The 25,736-nt window shown below is 38.5% G+C and overlaps 1 protein-coding gene across 3 annotated transcripts; it reads right to left on the bottom strand.

Annotated features, from left to right (window-relative positions):
• Positions 1 to 616: 616 nt before the first annotated feature.
• tjp3 (tight junction protein 3) lies at positions 617 to 25,082 on the bottom strand. 3 transcript variants are annotated; one of them, XM_088425057.1, is made up of 29 exons: positions 24,866 to 25,082; positions 16,691 to 16,747; positions 15,827 to 15,936; positions 14,773 to 14,875; positions 14,114 to 14,408; positions 12,934 to 13,037; positions 12,660 to 12,855; positions 12,507 to 12,579; positions 11,676 to 11,779; positions 11,513 to 11,594; positions 10,398 to 10,574; positions 10,201 to 10,313; positions 8,341 to 8,431; positions 7,741 to 7,823; positions 7,572 to 7,668; positions 7,228 to 7,316; positions 7,083 to 7,155; positions 6,932 to 7,005; positions 6,758 to 6,842; positions 6,523 to 6,679; positions 5,862 to 5,970; positions 5,566 to 5,785; positions 4,039 to 4,340; positions 3,873 to 3,952; positions 2,739 to 2,949; positions 2,066 to 2,166; positions 1,392 to 1,997; positions 1,163 to 1,221; positions 617 to 1,076 (listed from the first exon to the last, which is right to left on the bottom strand). In XM_088425057.1, exons 2-29 carry the CDS (start codon positions 16,736 to 16,738, stop codon positions 953 to 955), a joined length of 3,966 nt encoding a protein of 1,321 aa, XP_088281183.1. In that variant the 5' UTR covers positions 16,739 to 16,747; positions 24,866 to 25,082; the 3' UTR covers positions 617 to 952. The 3 variants fall into 3 exon arrangements, with proteins under 3 accessions (XP_088281183.1, XP_088281181.1, XP_088281182.1); XM_088425055.1 differs by lacking the exon at positions 24,866 to 25,082 and adding an exon at positions 22,253 to 22,580; XM_088425056.1 differs by lacking the exon at positions 24,866 to 25,082 and adding an exon at positions 20,213 to 20,510.
• Between the last annotated feature and the right edge of the window lie 654 nt (positions 25,083 to 25,736).

Below are 25,736 nucleotides of genomic sequence, written 5' to 3'. Positions count from 1 at the left end.
AGTTCGAACATAAAAGGAAATTCAGTTCCCACTTTAACGTCACATCTCGACGCACAAACCACAGAGCGCTTATTTTCAACTCAATCAAGTCATTAAAGCACACGTGTGTCGCTACGTCAATGGGGGGTGTTATTCTTCCGTCCGCTATAGGCTCACCTGCGCCAGGATCGAAGAGCCCCGAGTTAATCACAAATCGACACACAATTTACATGGTTGTCAAGTATAAATAACAGCTTTACAGCATATATATATATATATATATATATATATATATATATATATATATATATATATATATATATATATATATATACACACATACATATACACGTATATATATATATATATATATATATATATATATATATATATATATATATATATATATATATATATATATATATATATCTTGAATCTGTTTATTAAAAAAAAAGAAATTTGAATTCCTTTTAAATTTCTGTGGGACTAAGGGAGTGGGGTATTTACAGCATGTTGATCTAGTCCTCCCTGTAAAAAAAATTATATATATATATATATATATATATATATATTATATATATATATGAAACACATGCGTAAAATGTCAGATACAGGTTAAAGGGCATCACCTCAGATACTCAATCACATAAAAAATATTTATTAAAAAAATCATGATAAAACGTAAAGGTAGAAAAAAAAACATGTCAACACATGTTAGCACATACAGCGTGCGTTACTTATTGTAACGTTCAGTCTTATACTGAGAAGTAAATATTAGGTCCACATTAACAATGGAGTGTTAGGATATGAATTGACGCTACACCCCCCCACCCAAAAAAAAAAAAATCAAAAGTATTTATACAAAAATTTGTATGAATTTTGATATTTGTATGAATTATGATCAGTGATTTAAAAAATATGTCTCTCAGAGTGTCTTTGTTCGTTAAGTTTGCTGGATTTGTCTACAGGTTGTCTACAGCTCTGTTGCTGGTCCCCATTCAATGTCCTCCTCATCGTCATCCTCGTCCTCGTCCGAACTGCTGCTACCCCCTCTGATCTGCGTTCGTCTGACCTGGACGGCTTGGTGATGTGCCACCCTGTAAACATGGAGGAGGAAGAGGCTTCAAACCTGGAGTCAACCCCCCTCCGCCCCCCTCCAAAGGTTGAGACACATGAAACATACACTATGAATTGAAGGGCCTTCTTTTCCTCTGCTTGTGTCTGTGGCTCTGCCTCTCGCGCCTGAAAGCGAACAGAAAATTAGCTTTGAGTACATACACAAACACACACACACACGGAAGCTTTCATTAAGGGTTTTAAAATGACACATGACGAAGTGTTTTTGCACAATTATATTTTTAAGCTTGACAAGTGGATACTAACCAAAGTCAAAGCCAAAAAGCAAAGCTTACCTGCTGTAATTTTTTTTCAATAGCAGAGAGGCTGGCTTGCTGCGGGCTCTCCATCTGCTCGTCCTCATACGAAGGCTCGCTGACAGAGTACCGCGTGAATGGATCGGGAGCAATAAAATCCGGGGGTCCGTCCGACGGAGTGGTGGGCCCAACCGCGTCCAGGTGGTTGAAGTCGGAGTCCGAAAAACTGCGTTGGGAAGGAATGTCGTCCGGGTGATGCAGAGGTGGGCTGCGGCTTTGGCGGCGGAGCGTGGCGGGTTCCGGCACGTGCATCAGAGGTGGGATTTCTCTGCCCGGTGAGTACACCTCGGCGTAAGGCTCCGGGTCCACCTCCTCATCCGGGTCGCCCCAGGTTGGCTCGGACGAGCGAGCCAGAGCGGTCCCGGACACTCTGGAGCTCCTGGCTGCCACAGCGGTCCCGGACGCTCCGGAGCTCCTGGCCGCGTCCTGACCGGGGTAGGCCTCCTCTAGGTCCTCGTTGTCTGTGTAAGCCTCGCCATCTGTGAAGGCCTCACCGTCCGTGTCCTCCATGTCACTGGCGGCGCTGAGGTAGTCGGACTGAGTTTGATCCAGTGCGTCCAGGTCTTGTTCTCCGCCGCTTTCCAACTAAAAAAAAGATACGCACACAAATCAATCCACTGAGAACTCCAGCAAATGGAACTTGTGTGTCTTACCGTGACTTCAGAAACCCACACCGGTTTAGACTGTTGGTGGCGAATCTTGTCCTTTAGAACCTGGTACCAAATATTAGAGCCGGGCTGCAGGTCAACACGAGCTAGAGGGAGCAAAAAAAACAAAACAAAACATAAAAAAAGTTAGACAACCACTCATCTGATGCCAATTACTGTATATAACAATGTATATAAGCTCGCTTATTTGACTGAAAATAATGGCGTAACAACCTCAGCTAACACGAGCTGCTCTTAGATGCTACAGGCGCTGGCTGCTAACAGCCAATTGACTTCCGCCCTCAAGCTCGTCCCGTTACGGTAATTATTGTAAGTAAGAATATGGCCAATATAAAACTGCACATATGTGAATCAAAACCCGGCGGATCCATTTTCTTCAATGATGTCAAACAAATCAAAAAATGAAATTTTTAAGTTTATTGAGAGCACCCATAACTTCGGCCGTCATTTTTGGGAAAAAAGTGTGTCTAATATTTGGGGAATTACGGTATTTAATAGGCTTTAATATGAGTATAAGTTTGTTGTCAATCATGGTAGTGTAACTGGCTCGAAGCCAAAATTTGTGTCAAATTGATCCCCATTGAAATGGATTTGGGGAATGAAATTTCACAAAAAACTAACATTTAAACGGTAAAAATGATGCATGCTGTTGACGTACTTGAGAAAAGATGACTATAATCTTTCCGGAGCTTGAGTGCCTGCGAGTAGAGTCGCCTGGAGCTCTTGTTGGAGTCGGGGCTGTAGCGCTGCCTCATGGCCTTGACGTCCTTGCGGCTGTGCGGGTCCAAGAAGATCACCATGGGGTGGTACTGGATATAGTTGAGCCTCTCCACAGCTGTGGGTGTGATGTCCAGCAAGGGATGCTTGTCCTGCCAACGCAACATTAACCTTGACTGAGCCACCAGTGCTGACTTTGAAATGTACATAATGATGTGCACTGCTTATCTAACAACATGGCTGCACATAGAGAAGTCAGTTTATAAAAGAGGAGGCAGATTTGATAGCTTAAAAATTTGGTTGCAATAGCTTGAGACTTTTCCAAAGCATTTAGTGGGGAAAAAAAGAATCCCTGGTTTTGTACTGGCAAAAGAACAAAATCGTTACTTTGCTGCCTTCTAGTGGCACATCTGTGTTAAAAAAAAAAAACAAAACAATAGGATTTTCATTTGAACAAAATGGCGCTTTGTGACGTGGGTGACATTTAACTAGCAAAATGAGTTGTTTGCGTATCAACAAAAAGGCGGTGCCAAGGAACAAATGTTTTATGTGTGTTAAGGAGCTTTATTTAGACAATTTTTTATTTTTATTTATTTATTTGTTTATTTTGCTGTTATCTTGGAGAATCGTATTGTCAAGAATCTTTTAGGAGTTTAGGAGTTTGATAAAGAAGTGCTTTGTTGTAGCTGTCAATCATTCACTAGTAGTGGCCAGCCTTGGTTCTTAACAACTTTTGGATTCTGAGTCATTATGAAACTATTCAAAAGTTTGGGGTCATCCTGAAAATGTCATGTTTTAGATTAAAACAGTCAGCAGGTGTTTGTGCCAAAATTTTGAATGGCAAGATTTTATGTTTGACTAAACAATTATTTTTCAAAAACAAAGCACTTTGTGTGTGTGTCTGTGTGTTATTTGTGTCTTATGGTTTGTTTAGCTGGTCATCTGAAATACACGCAAAAGGGTACACTCCAATCAGTAAAAATGACAATATTTGTCTTGTAAGGGGCCTTGGATATTTAAAAATCAGTTGAAATGCTTAAAATTGGTATGCATGTATCATGGAGCTCCAGTTCACCTTCTCAGCGATCTTCCTCACGGTGTCCAGTTTGATAACAGTCGAGGTGCTGTCACTGCCCCCGCTGCGAGGAACCATCTCTGATGAAAACAAAGAAAACATATACAGTATATCACATTCAGGTTAATTGGATGTATCAAATCCCCACAAAAATAAAGACACCAACCAGCCACTTCATATTCATCAGGCATCTCTCTGGCCAACTTCTCCATAGCGATATCATTAAGAGGACCCAGAATGACAATAGGCCTCTTGAAATTCGCTTCTCTGAGTAGGACCCTCTCGTAAGCTGGGAATTTGCCCTGAATGGTCAGCTTGAGGAGGTCATCCCGTGAGCGCCGTGCGTTCTTCTCGTTCTTTTTGTTCCCTCGGAGCCCCCGTAGTTTCCAAAATTCTGCCCTGGGGCCCGACACCGGCCTTTCGCTGCTCACCCTCTGCGCCTGCTCTTGGCTGGCCAGCACTTCCGCCCTGGGCATCAATGTAAAAAAAATAAATCATCACAGACACTGTGGTGAACCCAAAAATTCATGTACTGTAGTACAAGAATGAAACCAATTTTAACAGGTAGAGAACAAATTTAAATACAAACTGAATTTTAGCTTCCCTTTTAAAATCCCTTTTATTTAAGTCAGTCTCTTTGAATAAACATTGTTTTTATATTCATAGAATTCCATGCTATTTCATATAACAGTATTCTACGTTTATGAGTGTTTCTACCTTTGTAAAACAATTTTAATTTTCCAATAAAATTTATTTTAGTTTTGAAAACATTTTTCTGATTTTGTAAATTTGCCGCTTGGCTTATACTGGTACAATTAAAGTTCATTTTCAAAAAATACATTTTACTTTTGCTAAAAAGTAGAGATCGTATATTTAATTTCCAATAGATTTGTACTTTCATTTTATTTTACTTCTCAAAATTTTGTAAAATTGTATTTTAGTTTAGATTTTTTTTGTAAATTCAGCTTTTTTTTAAAGTTCTATGGTGCCTGCTGTATTTGTGATCAATTTGTTGTTTTTCCTGTTTGCTACAGTCTGCATATGCATGTACAGCACTTTGTAAGCAACACTGATTGCTTTGAATTGCTCTATGAATAAAGTCAAGTTTTGTAAATATGTCTGTTACTTTTACAAAACTATTTTTAACTTATGTAAAATGATGACTTTCTTTCTGTACTAAGTTTATTCTAAATTTCTTAAAAGTTGACTTGACTTTTGTAAAGTTGTTGAAAGGTGCACAAAACATGAATACTGTTGGATTAACCCTTAGGACAACAATTGGCACAGTATGGCCCGCAGGCCAAACGCGGCCCGTCAAGCTTTTTAATCCCACCCGCCAAACTTGATAAAATTATCAATCACGAGCAAAGTCTCATGTTAAATTCCTGAAGTATAGCAGAACTATAAGTGTTTTAAAACAACAACTATTAGCATTTTTTTTAGATGTATTTTGGTCATTTGATTTTCAGTTATTGAAAGAGTAAATTCAATATAGTTGAATACTTGGGACTTGAATAACATTGTTGTAATGCTTCTGTAAATTTTCTATTGAAATTAAAGTTTTCTAGATATGCAGATTTTTTTCCTCATATGAGGTGGAATATCAAAACACTCCATCCATCTGCTGTGGTTTTTTTCTTAAATTTTATAACCCTTGCATTAGGATGTAGTTTGCTCGCTGTTTGTTGCTGACCTCGTCTGGTTGGGGATGGTGCCTTTATCGAGTTCGTGCAGGTCGTTGCCCATGCGGATGGCCAGCCAGTTGCCCAGCTTCCCGCGGTGCATGGTGTCCACCACCCTGAACACCTCCCCTCGTGTGAAACTCAGCCCGATGGGGTGGTCTGTCTCGTGGTCGTAATGCGTGCGAATGTAGAAGTTATCCCCCAGGTTGGACTTGATGATCTTCTTATAGACTAAGTAGGAAAAACAAAAATGACCATCGAGGTATTTGGACACAGACTGGTGTTTGCTGGGTTCTACTGCACTTACTGTCCATTTTGTTCTGAGTGCGGATGTCCACCTTCTCTCCTCTTTTGATGTTGAGCAAAAAATTTGCTGCCTCCTCCCGAGTGAAATGGCCAAAGTCTGTGTTATTGACCTGTGACAGAGGGAGGTTTAAAAAAAAAAAAAAATCTTCTCTCGTAGTGTGTAATAATATTCAAAAATGTAGTTGCATTAAGTCCCCCCTTTCTCCCAGCAGAAGTTAAAACACCCATTGTGGATATGTGTTCAGCTATACACTAATACATAAACACAGAAAATAAATAAGTTAAAAAAAACCGAAAATACTGTAAAAACAAAAACAATAATACAATAGAACAGTGTTAAGCATCACATTGAGTCAAATGCCAAAAAAAAAAGGGACTTTAAATTTGGACAGAGGGTACATGCAGGGGTATTCAACCCTGAATGCAGCAACTACTATTATTATTAAATGGTGGCTTGTTCTTCATAGAGACCCCAGAATGGCAATCATAAATTGGTGTTTATCATGTATTGACATCTGTTTTTGGGCTACTGTTTTTCAAAAAGGGTTTTACAATTGCCTGTGTAGCAAATACTCTGGATTATTTTAAAAATAAGTCTAAATTTATAGTTAAATTTAAAAATGTCAATACAAAAAAAAATACATGAAAAAACACGGCCTCACCTTCAAAATCTGGTCACCCTCTTTCATCCCCTTTTCATAGGCGGGGCTGTTGGGCTGCACCCCTCCCACAAAGATTCCCACATCATTACCGCCCACCAGCCTGAGTCCCACGCTCCCTTCCTTGACAAAGGACACCACCGGTGAATCCGAGGTGTAACTGGAGGAGCAGGAACAGAAGAGCAGGGCTTGAAAATGGGGATGCGTGTTAGGATGCTAAGACCCGAGAGAGACTCACCCTTGGGAGGATGTGGGGTATGAGTCTGGAGGTAAAGAGTAGATTGGTTCTTCTGCAGGCTTTGTGCGAGCAGAGCCTCCAGGGGCTGATGATAATGAAACCATGTTAGAAGAACGATTCATTCATTCATTAACAGCTAAAACAACAAAAACCATTGAATCTGGCTGCTCTTACACTTGACTGGTGGATTGCTCCTCACGGAGATCCCAGACATCATTGTGCCACTATTACGAGCCACATGAGGAGCACTATAAGGCATACTTTATTTAGTCTTGTTATGCATTGGTTGGGGTTCTTCTTCACTCTCTACCTGGAAAGGTTTTACCTGCGTCGGCTATCCCCACGGTCCGAGCTGCCCGACCTCCGCAGGTGTGATAGCTCATCGGAGTCGGAGGAATCTGAATTAAGTGAAGGGAGAACAATGATGTTTTCGTTCGTCCGGCACTCACTCAACTCACTTACTCACTGACCATCAGGAGGGGGTTGGAGAGGCAAAGAGATTCTGCGAGCTGGCTCCGGATTCACCTCGACCGAAGAGGGCTTGTTCTCAGAAAGGGCTCTTTAAACAGCACAAAAGGAATTTCATCATTTAAGCAAATCTTTATTTGGCAAAATTTGACATTTTAATTCAAGGGAATAAATCTCTTGGAGCCGGGTCTCCTTTTAGAATGCAGAAGTGTAATTTGATTGCGCAAGCAATGCTTATTCCTGGAGAAAGCAGGAAGTTGAGCTTGGTTGGAACCAACACTGTGAAGAAGCTAAACAACTATCCTATATAATTTCAATAGGAAGATATTTGGATGAAATTGCACACCTGTATCGGTTTCTGGTTCTGCTTGACTTCTCGCTGTCAGTTGAGTGCCTGCGAGGGACGGACGCGTAACTGTCTTCTGAATCCGACCCGGACGGAGCTGTAAGGATTCACACTTTATTGGCAGAAATGCATGCTTTCATTTACGGAAAAAGTATGGTGATATGCTTACATCGTTGTGGCGCGCCGCCGACCGGGACACCGGAGGTACTGCGCCGCCCCGTTTCCGTCTGCGAGGAAACTTCTGGTAAAGCTCTGCAAGAGATGAGAGGGAGGCGGGAGTGAGGGAGGAGGAAGACAAGTCTCAGTTACATTTGGAAGGACGGCGTGTGGGCTTGTGGCTAATATGATGATTATGGATGAGGGAATATTCACCTTTGTGTCTGAGGGGACTCCTCTCTTTGACATCTTTGTGACGACTATAGATCAATTTAAAGTACCAGTATGTATTTAATCAATTTTTGTTGCCGTCCTCTGTTTAATCAACACATAGCCACATAATGGAGAGGGACATGTTCAGTGAAAATCACTTTTTATTTCAGCGCTTGATACACAATGATACAGCCCAAAAACACACCAACATCAAAAAAGCTACAATTTGATCACACACACAAAAAATAATAAATCGTGACAGAAGTTGTAACTTTTGTGTAACTTAAAAAAATAAAATAAAAATGGGGTAAATAAAAGGTTCGTCATAAAATAAGCCTTGCTCAGTGCCCAGCAGGGTGCTGAAGTGGTGGGGAGGAGGGGACAGCGTCTTCATGTGTACCTGTATCTGCTGCTGCTGTACGAGTCCTGACTGTAGGCGGTGCTCCGCCTCCTGAGAGGCGCCGAGCTACCTTCTGACTCCGACTCAGAGTCTGAAAAGGAAGGGAGACAACGTGGCCATCAGCAGACATCACCATTTTCCATGGAATGCAGTTTTGCATGGCTCATGCAAAACAGTTAAAACAAGAGTCACTATGGAAACAAGGCCGTTTTGCCATGCCATGCCAAAAAAAAAAACACACATTTTTTTTTTTTTTTATTCAATATCATTCTGATGGGTCAATATCATTCTGAATGGTTCTTGTTCACATTTATAAATGTTGTAACCTCTTAAGGTAATCAAGGCAAATCCAAAAAAAATAAAAACAAAAAACATAAAATATTTCACTGTAAATGTAGTTCATCTACATTATATACTTTTCACTATTTCAATTGAAAAGCTAAAATCAATTGTTTTATTACTTACACCTCTATGCAACTCCAGTTATAAAATATAAATATATTTATAAATATACCCATATACAAAACATCATATTTTATTAATTGTTCAAATTCAACACATTATATTACACATACAACTATATGACGAGCATACAAACAAAAAAAAGATAATTTTGGTACTCATTCCTATAGTAACACAGTACTATATACAAAAATTAATACTGTAAGCCCCCAAATATTAGATGCACCTGTGTATAAGACGCAGCCTTAATTTTGGGGTAAATTCTGGTATATTCTATGTTACCGTGTATGAAACGCACAAACACTTTGGCAACAACGTAAAAGGTATAGCGAAACAAAATGAACCTCATCTTCCTAAATTGTTCATATTATTTTTTTTGTTCATATCCGTAAGTTATATATTTGTTACGTGTTAAGTGTATTTCAGATTCCCCACATTGGGAGTGGTCAGTGAACGCAGCGGCAGTGTAACTGAATGCGCTCGAAGCAGTTGTTTATTGTTTTCCTTGCTATGCAGCTCGAGTTTATTTTGCCATAAATACCTGAATTTGCAAAGCATCCGTTTTCCATTATATTCATAATTGTGTGTACATAACAAAACACCCCAATTAAGAAACGAGTCAAATGGAATACCTTTCTGGGTACCCAAACCAGTGCACTCCGCTCTATACCTTGACATTCTTAATTAAATCAGATTGAGTCATCACAACTTTTACACAATCCACTCAGTTTTAGAAACATTCTGGTGTGAGAACTAGGACTCGGGCGGTGGTTCAGTCTGCTCGCTTCTTTTATTTAAAGTAATCCTGTAAGAATCTCTGCTAACACCAGCTGCAACAGGAACAGTGACGCCTGCCCTCTCGCTCACCAAGTTACAGTAATTATTGTAAGAATACGTCCAATATAAAAATGCACATTTGTGCATCAAAACTAGACTTTTGTGGCTGACTGACCAATCTTTCTCGAACAGTGTTGAATAAATAAAAATTCAGATGTTTAAGTTACCGTTTATAGGACGCACTCATACCTTTGGACTTTATTTTTGGGAAAGAAAAGTGTGTCTTATATTTGGAGAATTACGGTAAATGTGCAAAATAAGTATTTACAACATTGTGATGGCTAATGTTATTATTTTTAAAACAATGCACAATATTCAATAAGAATATGGCGCAATGTAAGGTAAGAATGTTACATGGATTTGCTCAGGAATGAATAACTATGGATATTAACCACTGCAATTAAGACTTGGTAAAATGAGATTCCATTGTACATGATTCTATTTTGTTAAACTACAGTTGCGCATTTTTAGTTGTCGTTATTTTAAGTGTCCTAACAACAATGCATTATAAATGATACATTTTTTATTTCATTCATTTCTTTCGTATAAGAATGTACTGACCCCGGGCTGGGACTCTCACAGGAGAGTTGACCCTCCTTGGGGGCTCCTGGCGCACAAGGATTGGAGAAGCTCTCAGGCCAGCGTGGGACAGATCAGCAGGGATCACTATGGGGCTGACAAGTTACAAGCAAAGTAATTAGAACCAGAGCGGCTGACTTTCTGATTCACATTCCCCTTGGGCGTCACTCAAAGCTTACTTATATCTGCTGTCTGGCCTGGGGCTCCCTCTATGGGATGAGGCACTATGGTCCGAGTCAGAGTCCGACACTGGCCTGCGTGGCCTCGAGGACGATGAGGTGGGCCTGGATGACGACCAGTTGCGGGTGGCAGGAGAAGATCTGGGGTTGGGCAGTGTGGACAAACCAGACAGGCTTCTGCAGCAGGCGGAAAAAGAAACCCTCAAGTTTAAAAACAAATGTATAAATCCTAAAACATTGTGGTGAACAAACAACCTAATCTTTTAAAATTTGTTCAGTATATTCAAAATATGTCAAAATGTTTAGTTCTTAGTTTCTGAAGTTTTAAAGTTATTTAAACTTATTATTATTTATGATTCAAATGATAATTAAAAAATATAATTCTACATATTCACGGGCAGGTAAATCTATTCTCAAGTGGGTTGGATTGGTAAAATAATGTTATATTAACTTAAAACAATTGTCACTTATATGTAGATTTTTTATCGTTTGGTCCCCCATATAAATGAAATTATTATATCATATTAATATATAACTTATTAATATATATTTTTGCCTTAAATTCCAAGAAACAAATGGAAGTTTTCCATGATCATTTTTCCATTTGTTCATAAAATACATATATATGGTGAGAACACATAACAATATAAACTAATAATACATACATAAACAAACAGTCTGCGGAAGGAGAATGGCCCTATCAATGTGACTGTACAACTTCTTTTCAAGGAGTACAGTGAAGTGCAAAGAAAAGAAACTAGACTCGTTCTATAGTGTATTATTTTGGACACTAGGTGGCACCACATATTGACATAATAACAGAATAAGTTGAAAACTCATGAGGAAGTCACAATGTCACGTCAAATACAGAAGCGCTGTGTGCTAACAGCTGAGCTGTAAATTAAGTAAAAAGAAATACAAGACTGGCTTTACAATACAACACGGGATTAGGGACAGCGGACTAATGGTTTAGGTCCTATTATTTTTTTTAAAAATTTAATTAATTTTTTTGTTTGTTTCTGTTTCTGTTTGTCTCATTGAAATTTGTGTTTGCGTGATCAATCAATCAATTAATAAAATCAACTTATATCACACAAGCATTCTGTTCAACCGACTTGTATTTGCTGGAATGGTTCAGACTGTCAGTCCGGATGGGAGGTGGCGAGGCGCTGTGGTCTGACTCGGAGTCATATGGGTCTGTGACAAACGACACAGCAACGTTATGGCAACATCCGTAAAGTATCGGGAATGACGGGCGGTCTCCGCAGCAGGACTTACCCCGACGAGATGCGTAGCCTCTTGCGGGGGATCGAGGCAAAGTAGAGCGCACGGGAGATGAATCTCTGGACTTGAGCACCGAAGGAGGAAGTTCAGCTCTGGTCCTGGTACCAGCAGTCAAAGACAAAAGTCAAAGTCAAAGTCAAGTTTATTGTCAATTTCTTCACATGTGCTTAACATATTAAATCTTTTTGATGATGTATTTGTAGAGAAATTAGCAGCTAACCAAATTTACATATCTTGTGCATTTAACAGTTACACATTTGATCTATTCAAGTAAATATTTGGTGCAGTCAATAAAAAATGCAAAATAAATGTTGTAACAATAAAAAATGCAAAATAAATGTTGTAACAATAAAAAAAAGAACATTCACATACATTGTGACCAAAATTGTATACAGGTTGAATTACATGACTGTACAAATGAATTCTTCCGCTCATTTGTTAACTACCTATTTTACATGCACATTTTAACCTTTTATTTCCTACAACATCCTAGCCCATTTGTTCGTTTTATAAATCAAACGGGCTGCTACTGTACGGCTCAGAATACCTAGTCTTATCTATACTGTAAAAAAGAAAAAAAAGTGTGTTGAACTTAATTTTATTTCATTAAGTGGTTTGTGTAAAATAAAATCTGGATCCAAATATTTTTTAAATTGACCATACATCTACCTAGAAATTTAAGTGAATCCAGATGATTTTATTGTGTGCAACCATTTGATGAAATTAAGTTGAATAAATTCAACACCATGTTTTTCAGTGTATCAAAAATAACTAAAATATGAAAACATAACGTCCATGGAGGTAATAGCAAACGCTAATGGTTACCTGTGCGTACGTTTCTCTCTGGTAGGATGACGAGATGTTCTGTGAGGCGAGCGATCATCTAAGTCAGAAATGTCTGGGAGGAGGAACATTTTCATTTTATTTTAATACAGAGGTCAATTCTTGCTCATCAAAGGCCTAATCTTCTCCTCTCACCCTCCATCTCCGAGCTGCTGTCTCGCCGCCGCCGCCGCTCATCCTCACTATTGGGGGCGCTGTCCTCCACCTCGGGGATGCTGACTAGGAATTTGCGGTGGTCACGGAGCACCGTCATGGTCAGCTTGCCGCGGCTCTTCTCCACAAGGTGCTTGGTCTCCAGCAAGGAGAGGTTCTCAGTGGTCATGCCGTTGATCTGGTGGGATGGCGAGCGGTAAGTGTCAAAATGGAGTGGTGATTTATCAACGGTAGTAGCCGCTCTCCTCTGACATACCTTCAGAATCAGGTCACCTTCTTGCAGTGTGCCTTCCTTTGCTGCCAGACCTGTTTCAGTCATGTGCTTGATGAAGATCTGACTGCCTAGTTTTAGGCCGTACTCTGCAACACAAGCATGACCATGTAAAGTCAAATTTTATTCTTACTCACTTTATGATACCTGCCTTACTGTTCTTACATGACATTGACAGTTTTTCTTAATTTATTTATGCATTTAGATAGTTAAACAAAATAATTTCAATTCCCATAATTTTTTATTGTGTATATATATATATTTTATATAGTGATCTTCTAACTGTAGTACGGAGGCTGAATAGAAACCAGTTTGGGGCGCTAATCTTCCTTTCTTTAACATCACACAACATAATAGGTCGCCATAAAGTGATGAGCCGCTGCTAACTCTCCCCAAGTCTTGGCAGCCCTGACTTTTGAAATGGCCAGTCCTAGCCTGTGTTGTTCATTCCTGTTACCGTTCCCTGACAGTAGTCGGGAGATACAGGAGATTCTCTCTCCAGAGCTGAAGTTGCCCTCGGTGTAGTGGCCTTTACACATAGACCAATATGGAGCCCATAACGACGGGGAGGCAGAGTTCACAATGCAGCAGTTTTACTTTATTTTACACGGCACTTCATCACACTGCACCACTTACTTCCGTTTGTGCTCTGGCCCAACGCCCCCTTTTGGGGCAAAATGCCCTTAAATATTATTGGTGTAGAATGACCAGCAGTGGTTTAGTTTTAAACAAAAGTACCTTTATTTGCGGCTGAACGAGTTAATTATTATCAGGCTTTTACACTGCTTCAAACTCCATATTTGACTGAGTGCAGCAGTCTTATTGCAGTACATCGTAAAGTGTCGTAAACGCTGCATCTACGATATTATCTCAAAAAGAGTGAAGCACTGAAGCCGCAAAAAGTAAAGCGCCAAGTGGCAAGGTAACACTGTACCGGTGTATTCATTTAAAAGCCACTTCAGCTTTAATTTTTGTTATTACTAACAACAAATCTGACTTTTACAACTTCATTTTTTTCTCCAACACTACACTAAAATTTCAGCGTCTTTCATGACGTGCAGTTTCTGCCATTTCGATCGCAAACATTCTTTACGATCAGGTACACAATAAGACTCAACTTTATGCAGTAAAAGTTTTACCACGCTAACATTTTCTTTTAATTTACCGTCTGAGATTTTCTTCTTCACCAAAGTCGTTCTGAGAGGCTTGTCATCGAGGTCATGATGCGGCAGCCTCTTGTATCCTGATGACATCAATGGCACCGTGCCTCCGTAGCCATTGCGCTCAGGCGAGGTGCTGCGTGCCCGTGTGTGATAGCGACTCATCTCTCTGTTGTCACTGGCATCCGAATAGCGTCGCGTTCTCCTCGGAGGGTCTTGGTCCAACAGGTTGGAATGGGAGACGGCTCGAGTGGGCCTCGTGGTAGCTGGGATCTGGATCTTGCGAGGACGTTTTACCGTCTGCAGGGAAATCACAGTGAAAATTTGAACGTTTGATCTGATTATTTTTTGAATCGTATTTGGCCTCTACTACTTGACGTGCAGCTTAAACAAGATCTAACGAGTATTAAAACCCATGCATAAGATGCTAAGGTATAATAGCACCAGTAGGCTAATGGAATGCAGACATTGGCTAAAAGGTGTTGTGACACTTAGATAATATTTTGACAAAACAAATGGATGCTAAAATGGAAGCAAACTATACAGCACAAATTGATGTTACTTGGGACGTTTGTCAAATTTAGTAAGTATCGTAATGTCACATTAAAGGAGAAGTCAAATATGTTTCAGTGGGATCGTTATGCCGATGTCTTTGAGCGCTCACAATGTTAGCAGTCTTGCCACACGACTTGAGGGTGTGAATGGTGAAGTTGGAGTGGACATTCTCCATGGAGACCCCATTGACCATCACAATCTGGTCTTTGTTGCTGGAAAATAAACAGATGTTTTTGTTAGTTTTTATTTTGTTGAAATTGTAACTTTAATCAGAAGTCAAATACAAAGCGATTTAGGGCCTCGTGTGGTGGAAAAATGCTATATAAGGAAAGAGTTCAATTTACCATTAGAAATTTAGACATTACTGTGAAACCTTAATTCAAAGCACCCGTTTTACAGATATAATGAGTGCTAAATGCTCTATAATAATTTGAGGTGCTGGAAAACATCCCAGTATGGGTGAATGAATGTGAGCCTTTGTAAAGTACTGTCGAAAAATTGTTCTCAAATTGGGGTGAGTGTGGAGATAAGTGTAGGCAGTTCAGGGGTACGTAAGATTTGAACAGGGTCCCTTCAGGTATGAGCAAATCTAGTTGAAGGCTTTTTAATGCCGTGTCAGGAAAGGGCTCCCTTTCCTTTCAAATTAAGAGCAAATGTATCGGAACATGAAACAACCTATTGCTAAATTGTGTTACAGTATAGCCACTGCTGCGCAAAATGTTGTTTGCCATTATTTTAAGTTTAATACGGCTATGCATTGTCATAAGTGATGTGATTTTCTTATAGACGAGCCAGAAAATAAAACATTTGCTGCTAAAGTTGTGACTAAAATAAGCTTTGAAATACCCCTACAAAAGTAGTTCAAAAGGTTTTTTTCAAAATCAGGCACTACACACAGTTTTTTTTTTCCTTTCTTAAAAATCCCAAATGCTTCATGCTGGTCAATATGGAGGACTAAAAGTGCCAAAATTAAGCAGATGAATGTACTATTAAATACATACAATCATCATTAATCAATTAAATGTTTCATTAACTAAATAAATGTTTCATTAAATGTGTCGTTTAAGTACCAATGATTATAATTTTATATAAAAAACTGGAGAACCACTGGTTTAGAAGGTGCTATAAGTCATCTGTAAAGGATTTTTTTGTGGTTCACTTACAACAAGCGTCCCATGGCTGGTCCATTTGGCAGCACATCGGACACGATCACTGCCGAATCCCCACTGTCCTTGCCTCCAGATAGGGCAAAGCCAAATCCCAGTTTGGAATCCTGCCATACAGAGATATTGGAATGAAGGTGAGAGGACGGGCAAAAAAAAGTACAGTATTGACATATGTACTGTATGCAGGTGAGTGCGGGTGATAGAGGGTGTGTGTTCCAAGCTCAGCCGGTATGCACTACTGTAGTTGGGTGTGTGCCTCTTGGAATTCCAGGTAAAGGTTTGTGCAGACAAGAGTCCAGGTGGTAATCATGCACAAAATATTGATATTGGAATGTTTCCTTTTCCAGTTTTTACTGGATGATTGTCAAATATTTTGCACACTTGATTAACTTGGACCTGTGTATTATCCTTGTTATATGATCAAATTAAGTAGGATTTTTGAATTGCTTCATGTGCAAAGACAAAATAACTGATAGCATATAACCATGCTTGTAATGTATTGTAAAAAAAAAAAAAAAAAAGAGCACTGAGACGTGATCTTATAAAATGAAAATAATAACAATGATAATAATGATCATGAATGGAGGAACCAAAATAATTTGAATCAAAAAAACCTAAAAATGCTTGTTTTTGCATGGTGCTTAACCTGAAAACCAATTGGTTGCTGGTATCGGTAGGACTCCACAAGAACCCGATTCTGTTAATTAAGACTGGTATAGGTAGTCATACATCCCAAATAAAAATGCAACCAGTGTCAAAAAACTGCTGGAAAGCCTGCGATTTCCCCATCTACTACTCTCGTGCAACACTGCCATCCTGCCACGTCTACTATGGCGACATGTACATCAAGCAGGAACTTACTTTGTTCAATGTTATTGTGTGCTGCTCCCATATTGTTAGCTCCTCCATGCCTGGTTTCTGCAATCACAAAACAGACGGCAACGCTTAGAAAAGACTACATTCAGTGTCAGACATTTTGTAGCGAAAACCCAATACGATGAGCTCCATAAAAGCCGGAAGAATGTGTAATACGCAGTCTGAATCTGGATGAACCGGAATGGGGGCGGGTGTAGTGGCGCAGTGTGTGCGAGCTAGTCTGTGTATGAAACACCCGAGGCTTCACAGCGAGCACACGGCACATATAAACAACACAAAAAAAACTACTACACTGAACGACAGCTTCAAAGTGTGAGATTGACTAAATTTGTGTATGGGCCACGAGAATGGGACCACTTGGTGAAATCTTCAATTTTTGTTTGCTTTTTTTTTTTTGTTTTACACAGAGAAACAGCCATCCAATATATTTAGCCACTTATCTTCACGAGGGTCGCTGGCTTGCTGGTGTCTATCCCAGCAGTTTTCGGGCAGTAGGCGAAGGACACCCTGGACTGGTTGCCAGCCAATCACAGGGCACACAGTGATGAACAATCGTTCACACACCCAATCGCACCTAAGAACAATTTAAAGAGTCCAATACACTTGCCATGCATGTTTTTGGAATGAGGGAGGAAGCCGGAGTGCCAGGAGAGAACCTATGTGGGCTTGGGGAGAACATGCTTCATAGTAACAACTTCATAGCGGAAGGCCTGAGCGCATGGAGAAGAATTGTGTTGAAAACTTGGTCAAAATCTTTTTTTTCATGGATTTTTTTTTAACTCGAAACAGGGTAAAATAATCCCCTCAAATTGGCCTGTACCCATTTCCCACAGTAAATAATGTGCCTGAGACAAAGAGTTCAAAAAAATTTTGAATTCAAAATAATGCCTAACATAAGTTTTACTGTTTTATTGTTTCCTTTTTTTCTGCAGACTGCAAGAAAATGATGTTGGTCTGAAGTGCAAATGTAAACAAGTGAGTCACTGTGAATCATTTTTCAAATACTGCTGCAATCATAGTTGCAGTTGAGATATTTTGTCTTAGTGAATAGTTTAACAAAATGTATCCAACTTGTGTTATCTGCAGTGTAAGGCGCAATGTTTTTTGCTCGGGAAAAGCAAATTATAAACACAGAATACCCGAAATAACACATTTCCAATTCATTTTGGATGACCAACATTTACATTTTTACTTTTTTTTTTTTGCTTAACTTTAAACTCAGGTCAGCAACACACTATTTGTTGAAACGCCATGTTTGAGTCAGCCTGGTTGGTTAAAAAATCATCAATAGGAACGGCAACTGTGTCAGGTGTGTCAGCATCAAAGTGTGCAGAGTCATTTACGCCCATTAAACTGCTTTAGAAAAGTAATTAGCCTTGCCCTTGCCACTCATTGTGTTCTTTGTAAGGATCAAAATTTTGTGAAGACACGAAAGTAGAAAGACAAATCAAGTCAGGTGCTATGTGAGAACATCTTCAGAATAAAATCCTTCCAACTTAAGAAGGCATTCGTGTCCATATATTATTTGGTATGGTTTATTTTAATGTTGGGCATTTCACGGTCTTGCCCCCGTGTTTTCCTGTCATGCAGAGCATTAACAACAGTTGCTACAACTGACTTATTTTTTCTTGTATGCACTAAATAGGCAGGATTCAGGGCAAGAAACAATACTTGGAAACTTTTTATTTTTAATTGACTCAGTGCTCTATTGCACTTCCAGCTCAACATGCCAAAAACAGCCAAAAGCAAAGAGATCTCATCCTGTGCAGGCATGAGCATTTTTGTGGACAAACGCTCTCAGACTTTTAATAAAAATAATTTAGTAAAGGAAAATAATAACCATAAATTGTAATATAGATTTGGACAATAATACCACATTTGTGCAAATTAAAGGGCGCATCAACATGTACCAGTAATCATTTCTCCTTGGAATTGAAGTCCTGTTTGGAACAGTGCATACATTCCAATGTCAAGGCCGCATCTCCAAATATTTTTGTTCACCTTGTGGCATTACAAAAAAGCAAAGCGAACAGACATTGAGGAACGGCACATTCCAGAAGGAACGAGTACAGCCAGCTTCTCGAGTCGAAGTGAAGACTACTGATAGTGACATGCTACTACTGTACATGACATTCAAAAAGGATGGTGGGATAAGCGTGAATGCCATGTGAAGAGTTGGGCTGCTGGATGTGAGCGCAGTGAACAGTAGGCCATTTGTAGGTTGGTATGTTAATCATCAACCTAAACACCAATAAAACTGACCTGGCTGCTCAAACAGAAACAGATTTTTTTTTTCACCCATGTTATGTTTTCATCGAGACACTTGCCTCTCTAGTTTACAAGGTGAGTTTCCTCTTAACGCACTACTTTTATTGTTTTGTAATGGAAAGCACTTTGCCCTGTGGCAAAACTGAAAAAAAAATCTCAAATAATGTTATTTATAGATTAGAGTGGATTAAAAACAAACAAGTTGGACAAGGAAATCGATCCAAACAAACACTTGGAGTAAATAAAGTACCGAATATTAGGACTAAAAATATAAACTGTGAAATAAAAAAACAAAAACAGAACAAATTGAAAATTACTTACATCTAATACTGGCAAGAAAACTAAACAATTAAAATTCAGACAATTCATAAAACAAAAGATATTTTAAAATAGTAAAATATCAAAATTTTAAAACATGGGTAGGAGAATAAAATGAATGTCACCGAATAGTTTAGGAACAAAAGAATTATTAAAAAAAACAAAATCTTATGCAACAAACATGAAAAGATAAACTAACCACAAACGACAAGAATTTTTAAAAAAAAAACCTCAGGATACATATGAAAAACTACAAAAAAATACAATATATATATATATATATATATATATATATATATATATATATATATATATATATATATATATATATATATATATATATATGTAGATATATCAAAAGGAAGTATTAAAACTGGAAAAAACAACAACTTTGAAACAACTCCAACAAAACAAAATAATAATAACCAAAATGAAAATTGTTGCAAAAAATCCTTTTTAAAAAAATGAAAGAAAATTATAGACAAAAGATCTAATACAAATCAAAAGCAATCCAAATAAAAAAGAATCAAACAAACAAAAAGTATAAATATATATATAAAAATAGATATAAAGTATAAAAAGCTAAATATCACATCAATCACACATACCTCACCAGATTAAAAGTAGAAGCAGTTACTATTATTGTACGTCTATATGTGAGTTCAAGAACCCAAGTAACACCCGGATACACAAGATAACAGTTATGTGCCTCATTCTAAGAACAGACTGATTTTATGTTTGATTCAAACAAAACAAACTAACCCCCCTTCCCACCCTTCCTAAAATTCCATTCAAATATTTATTCCACAATAACACGGTCTCATAGAAACTCCTGCGCATCATTTAAAGACTAAATCCGATTTTGCTCTCCTTTCAGCGGCTTGAACAGGTCAGGTCAGGCGACCGTTAGACGGCACTCACCCCTTGGTCTTTGAACCTCACTTCCATTTCCCACCGGGGTCTCGAAGTAAAATTCGAAGGCGCAAGCGGATGATCATATTCCACACGCAACCACAACACACCGGACCATTGATCTGGCTCCTGAAACCCGATCCTTCAGGGTGGCGGTCAAACGAAGCCAATTTTGAGTGGCGCTCGTGCAGGGCGGGAGGATTCACCTGGGGAGCGCTCCTCCCCCACTTGCACTTTGACCACTCAAGCGGCAACTCTCTCATACACTCAATTAAACACTGAACTCACCCTGGAATGAGCACAGGGTCAAACTAAAGACAACAGGCTTGACTTCGAAGTCCCTCTTACTACCAAACAACACAAACACAAGATACCCGGCAGACAGTGGAGAGCGATACTGTCATTTTTTTTCTTTGGAATGAGGATATAAACAGCAAATATATTGTTCAGCACCCCCCCCCCCAATCTGTTGATAGATGACTTAAACATCGCCAAATGATGGATGCAACGGTTCACCCAAGTCTTTTTATAACGCAAGTTTTGGTAGACTTGTTTCAACCTGAAGAAGTTCAGGGAGTTTTATGGTCATCTTATTTGAACTTAAAGTTCAAGTTCACTTTGGTCTTTTTTATATTTGTTAAATATATATACGTACACAGGAATTTTAATTTTTACAGTAGTGTTATATAAACGTTTAGTTTTGGAAACATTTTCTTACTATTGTTGGGACAAGGCATGTTCAGATAACCGTAATGGCAAATCTCATGATTTTGAAAGTCACGGTTATTTAAAACTGTCCAAATCTGATAAAACCATTTTTTTGTTTCTTTTTTCACTCCAGTGTCATTTGTCTTAACAGGAAATTTGCAAACAGCAGCGGGAGCCTCCTGTCGCTTCCTTGTATGTTTCTCGTATATCTCTGTAAGTTAGCGACCGCGGCTAAAGTGGCTAACACATTTATGCTACTTTTACGTGATATTGCTCCAGGTAGGATGCGAGCAGTCCCTCAAGCTATGGTGTGGGTCAAGAAAGCGAACCCTCGTCGGCATAAAATGACATAACATTGTACCATTAATTAATACATATAGTAGTTGAATGACTACTAGATAAACTATTATCACTCAACGGTAGTTAATTTCGAATCAATCACTTCTCAAAATATTGTGCATTTATATTTATTTGTTTTAATTATTGTGCATGGTAAATGTTTGTTATTGTAACAAATGCTGTATTATATTTTCTTTAAAATAAAAACTGTTTATATAATCTAGAAAAATGGCCACCAAAAGAAGGTTTTAAAATCTTATATTTTAAAGCTGTACTCTCAATACTGTGATATTTACGGTATATCATTTCATCATATATTTTATCATACCGTCAGATTCTGAAATCACCCCATGCCTATTGGGGACAGTGGAGTTTGCAGAAGTTACATTGTACCTAAACAATTTTTGTGAGATTTTTACATGAGCAACTTTAAAATAAATAAATAAATAAAAAGTACTACAGGGCTAATTTAACATTCATAACTTGTAGTGGATTTGCCATCATTTTACTCTCGTCTCTCTTTTTTCACTTTAATACAAATGTAATCTCTGGCATCAGGGGAAACTTTGTCTATCCAAAATCATCACTTTTTGGAAGGTCCTCAAAATGCCAAGTTTGTTCAACCATTAGAAGTGTGTGGTAAAAGAGAGCAAGGTATTTAGATCAATATTTTTTAAAAACATCCACATGTATAGACTAACCAATAGCAGACTTTCAAAAACCAACAAACATGAAATTCACTAGAATGTGACATATTGAGTTTCAGCCCAACGTCTGCAAAAATTCATTAAGTGGAGGAAAAGATATCCGGTCTTTCAGATCTAGTCATACCATTTTCAAAAAGGGGTTGGCGATGAGAACAGGCAATTTCAACTAAAACAAAAACAAAAACTCCTAAATTCACCCCAGCATATCTTGAATGCACCGAGGAACTTGGGGTGCTCAGAAAATCACACCATTACTCAAATGTAAATTCTAATAATAATAATAGCGCTTACTTACAGGTACTTCTAGTAGAGGCGGTGGGGGCACAGAACCAAAGTGCTTCATTAGTTTGATCCGCTGGTTCGCATTCATGGCAAAAACGACCACCCAAGTTGTCTAACAGGCAACCAATCCACAGTAAGACCACACAGTGTTTCAACATTAAAAACTCAAAAATGTCTTGCGGCCTACAGAAAATCTATTCCAAACTCAGCAGATCACATTTGGATTCATCCCGGAGGTCAGCCTTCTCCCAGTCTCAGTGGAATGCGACTTTCTTGGTCCAAATTGAGACAGTTTCTCACGAGGGTGGTTTGAGTGTGCCGGACGCTATGGTTACAGCAGTGGAATGAGAGCGCTGGACTGTTAATAATTAAAAGGGTGTTTGCTAGTGTAAAGCTTCCTGGGTGCCTTCAAAGCACACAGGAAGTAAGGATCAAACATATATGGGTATTTACTATTCTATACTCACAACATGTGTACGTGACATTCTTTGGGTGGCACGACACCCCTCTTGATATTGCTTCATTTCATTGCTGTTATTATTTGCAGGCCAAATAATTCACCTGAGAGCTTTTTCATGAATTCAGTTCAAAAACTCCAAACGGGCTTCATTAGCATCCCTTAAAATTTGCTGAAAATTGGCCAAATCATGTTTCCCTTTCACTAGGCGCCTACTCATGGTAGCTCATGTTAGGTCATGGGGGTACTATGAAATATATTTGTCATCACAACTTTAGATTTTTTTTTAAATATAAGAATCTGTACTGAAAAACAAGGTAACAAGATAATACATGAAAGAAATGTTGATTGAACATAAAGCCAGTGGGGACACAGGGATGGTGAAACACACACCATGGATGTGACACATGGATGGTGAAAGCGTCCAAAGATTCAAAGCATGGTGAGGAGGCATTTAACTGTTCTGGTGTGGACAACTCAATAATGCTGCTCACAGATAAATCCAGGTAATAAACTTTACTTTTTCGGTTTTAACCAGGGATGGGCAAGTACAGATATCAAGAATTGGTATCAGGCAGATACCTGGCCTTATTCCAAGTTATCCGTACTCACAATGGCTGGCGAGTGGTACTGGTATCAGCCACTCTCACGGAGTAGTTTTATGATCACAAAAATATTCCATTTATTGAAAACAAATTTTGTATATTAAAAGTACTAGAGGTATCAGTACCACTGAATACTTTAAGGTTGGTTATTTATACTGCTATCTTTGAAAAACCAAGATCCAATACCAAATATCCATAATTTGTTTCCTGCCTTTAAGTGATTCACACCCACCAATACTAACAGAAATGTGTAGCTCCTACACACTGCTACCAATGCACATTTTTTTTTTTTTTTGCTTGAATGCACAGCTGGCCAACCTGGCACTTCATTGTTAGCTCAAATGGAGTAAACAGATCCAACGGGTACTGCTGTTACCAAAACAAACACTTGAATGAACAAATGCTTTATATACTCCCGTCAGAATCCCTTCTCTTTACTGCAATAAAGCTGAGAGTATAGCACATAGCTACTCCTGCTTTTGCTGATTATAGGTTTATCTGCAGTAAGTAATAAAAGCCAAGGTACATGACACAGGACACATTTAAAAGCCTAGAGGTGCACTGGCTCAGCATGATGTCATCTATTCCTGACTTTCGACTAGAGTATCGGTTATAGGCAATAGTTGGTCTGGTTATTAGATGCCGGTCAATGACATCAACATTCACACTCATGCACACCAATAAACGATTTAGTGTTTTTAGTGAAGCAAGAATATGTTTGGAATTTTGAAGGAAGCCCATGCAATGATAAATTCAAATTTCACACAGAAGGGTTTGTGTCTGGACACATCAAACCACAAGCCCCTCATGCCATCCATTGCAGAAAAGAAAGTCAGTTTCATATGACAAATTTAGGTAATTTAGGATGAGAAGGTCTTAACCACACAAAATGTTTCAATATGACCCCCACTGTAACAAATTATCCAAAAAGGTAAGGAGGGCAGCTCAAAGAATACAAAACATTAAAAAAAGTAATTATTTCTATTACTGGAATGGATGGGCATTGACAAAACAAAGACAAAATGTCAGTCAATACCATTGTTTTACTTTAAGATTATCAAATGGTGGAGGGCCGTAGAAAATGACACAGGTATGTAAGGAATACAAATAGCTATTTGTGAGTCGAAACTATTGTGAAACTCGGTTTGAGGCAGGTAGAAACCTGCACGAGCGCTGAGAACCAGAAGGGCAAGAAAGGAAAAGGATGGGGAACAGACCGAAAATCACATGGATTGCAAACGTGGTTGCAAACGTGGAATTTCATCAGATGTCGTCGACAAATAAGAAATAACAACGCTAACACTGGCTACTAGACAAAAAACAATGTAAAAACGACACAAGTTAAACCCGACATCTCACCAGCACTTTTTGACATACAGGATCATGTCATTTTGACGAAACCACCTCACGTTATTCAAAGAAAATGTTTTTTGTTTTTTTTAATAAAAAAGACAAGCACGATTTTTTGCTTGCATGCTTAGTTCAACAACATAAAAAAGCCAATAGTTGATTTATTCAAAGAGACGACGCAGTTATTTTGACAGAGGAAAGAAGCTTGCTTTACCTGTAATACTTCCGGGTTTGTACGTCGATGCAAGTTTTTGTTAAACCCGCTCCCGCCAAGCTAAATCCTCGCTCAAGTTTCTCTCGATCACTGTCGTTGTTTTATGTATTTTTAAATCAAAGTTTCGGGGAGGAAGATTCACCACAAGAACACCGTGGTTACTTTTAAATCTTCCTGACTTGTTGGGACAGGTAGAAATGACGTGGCTGGGAGCCGAAATGGGCGTGGTTTAGACATATGCGGAAGTGCTCACATAGCCAACAAACGCAAGTACTGTATTGTTTGTATTGTTTGTATTGTGTATGTATGTATGTATGTATGTATGTATGTATGTATGTATGTATGTATGTATGTATGTATGTATGTATGTATGTATGTATGTATGTCTCCAAGTGATTAAATGCAATGATGAATTGCCTTCAGTAGAAATAACACCCACACAAAAAAAAATCGGGGTGGTGAAATGTTTAAATGGCACTCGTCTAGTGGTACATTAGTGCTCTCTAGTGGCAAGTAGGAAAAACAATCACTGAACTAAACACAAATGAAATTCACGTCAAACGTAATGGAATCAAAATAGAAAATGTGCTTGAAGCCTTTTCAAACTTTTTTTTTTTTTTAAATCAGTACAGTATTTTTATTACTATTCTTGGATGGTAAACATTTTACTCTTCAACTTCACTTCAAAGTAATTTGAAAGGTACCAATATTTACCTTGAATAAACATTAAATCTTGGGACACGTTTGTTCAATAGCCATTTATCCTTACATTTTCTTGTGTTGTATAACACTACCAAGTAAAACGACATCTCATCCCTGACTCTCCAGCATTGTAGCATTTTGTTGCCTCCAGATTTAGTTTATTTTTCCT

This window comes from Hippichthys cyanospilos, chromosome 10 (assembly GCF_059441005.1).
Source record: "Hippichthys cyanospilos isolate Australia breed blue-spotted pipefish chromosome 10, RoL_Hcya_1.0, whole genome shotgun sequence".
Lineage (NCBI taxonomy): Eukaryota > Metazoa > Chordata > Actinopteri > Syngnathiformes > Syngnathidae > Hippichthys > Hippichthys cyanospilos.
The sequence above is the reverse complement of the archived record's forward strand: the minus strand, read 5'-3'. Positions and strand labels throughout refer to the sequence as shown.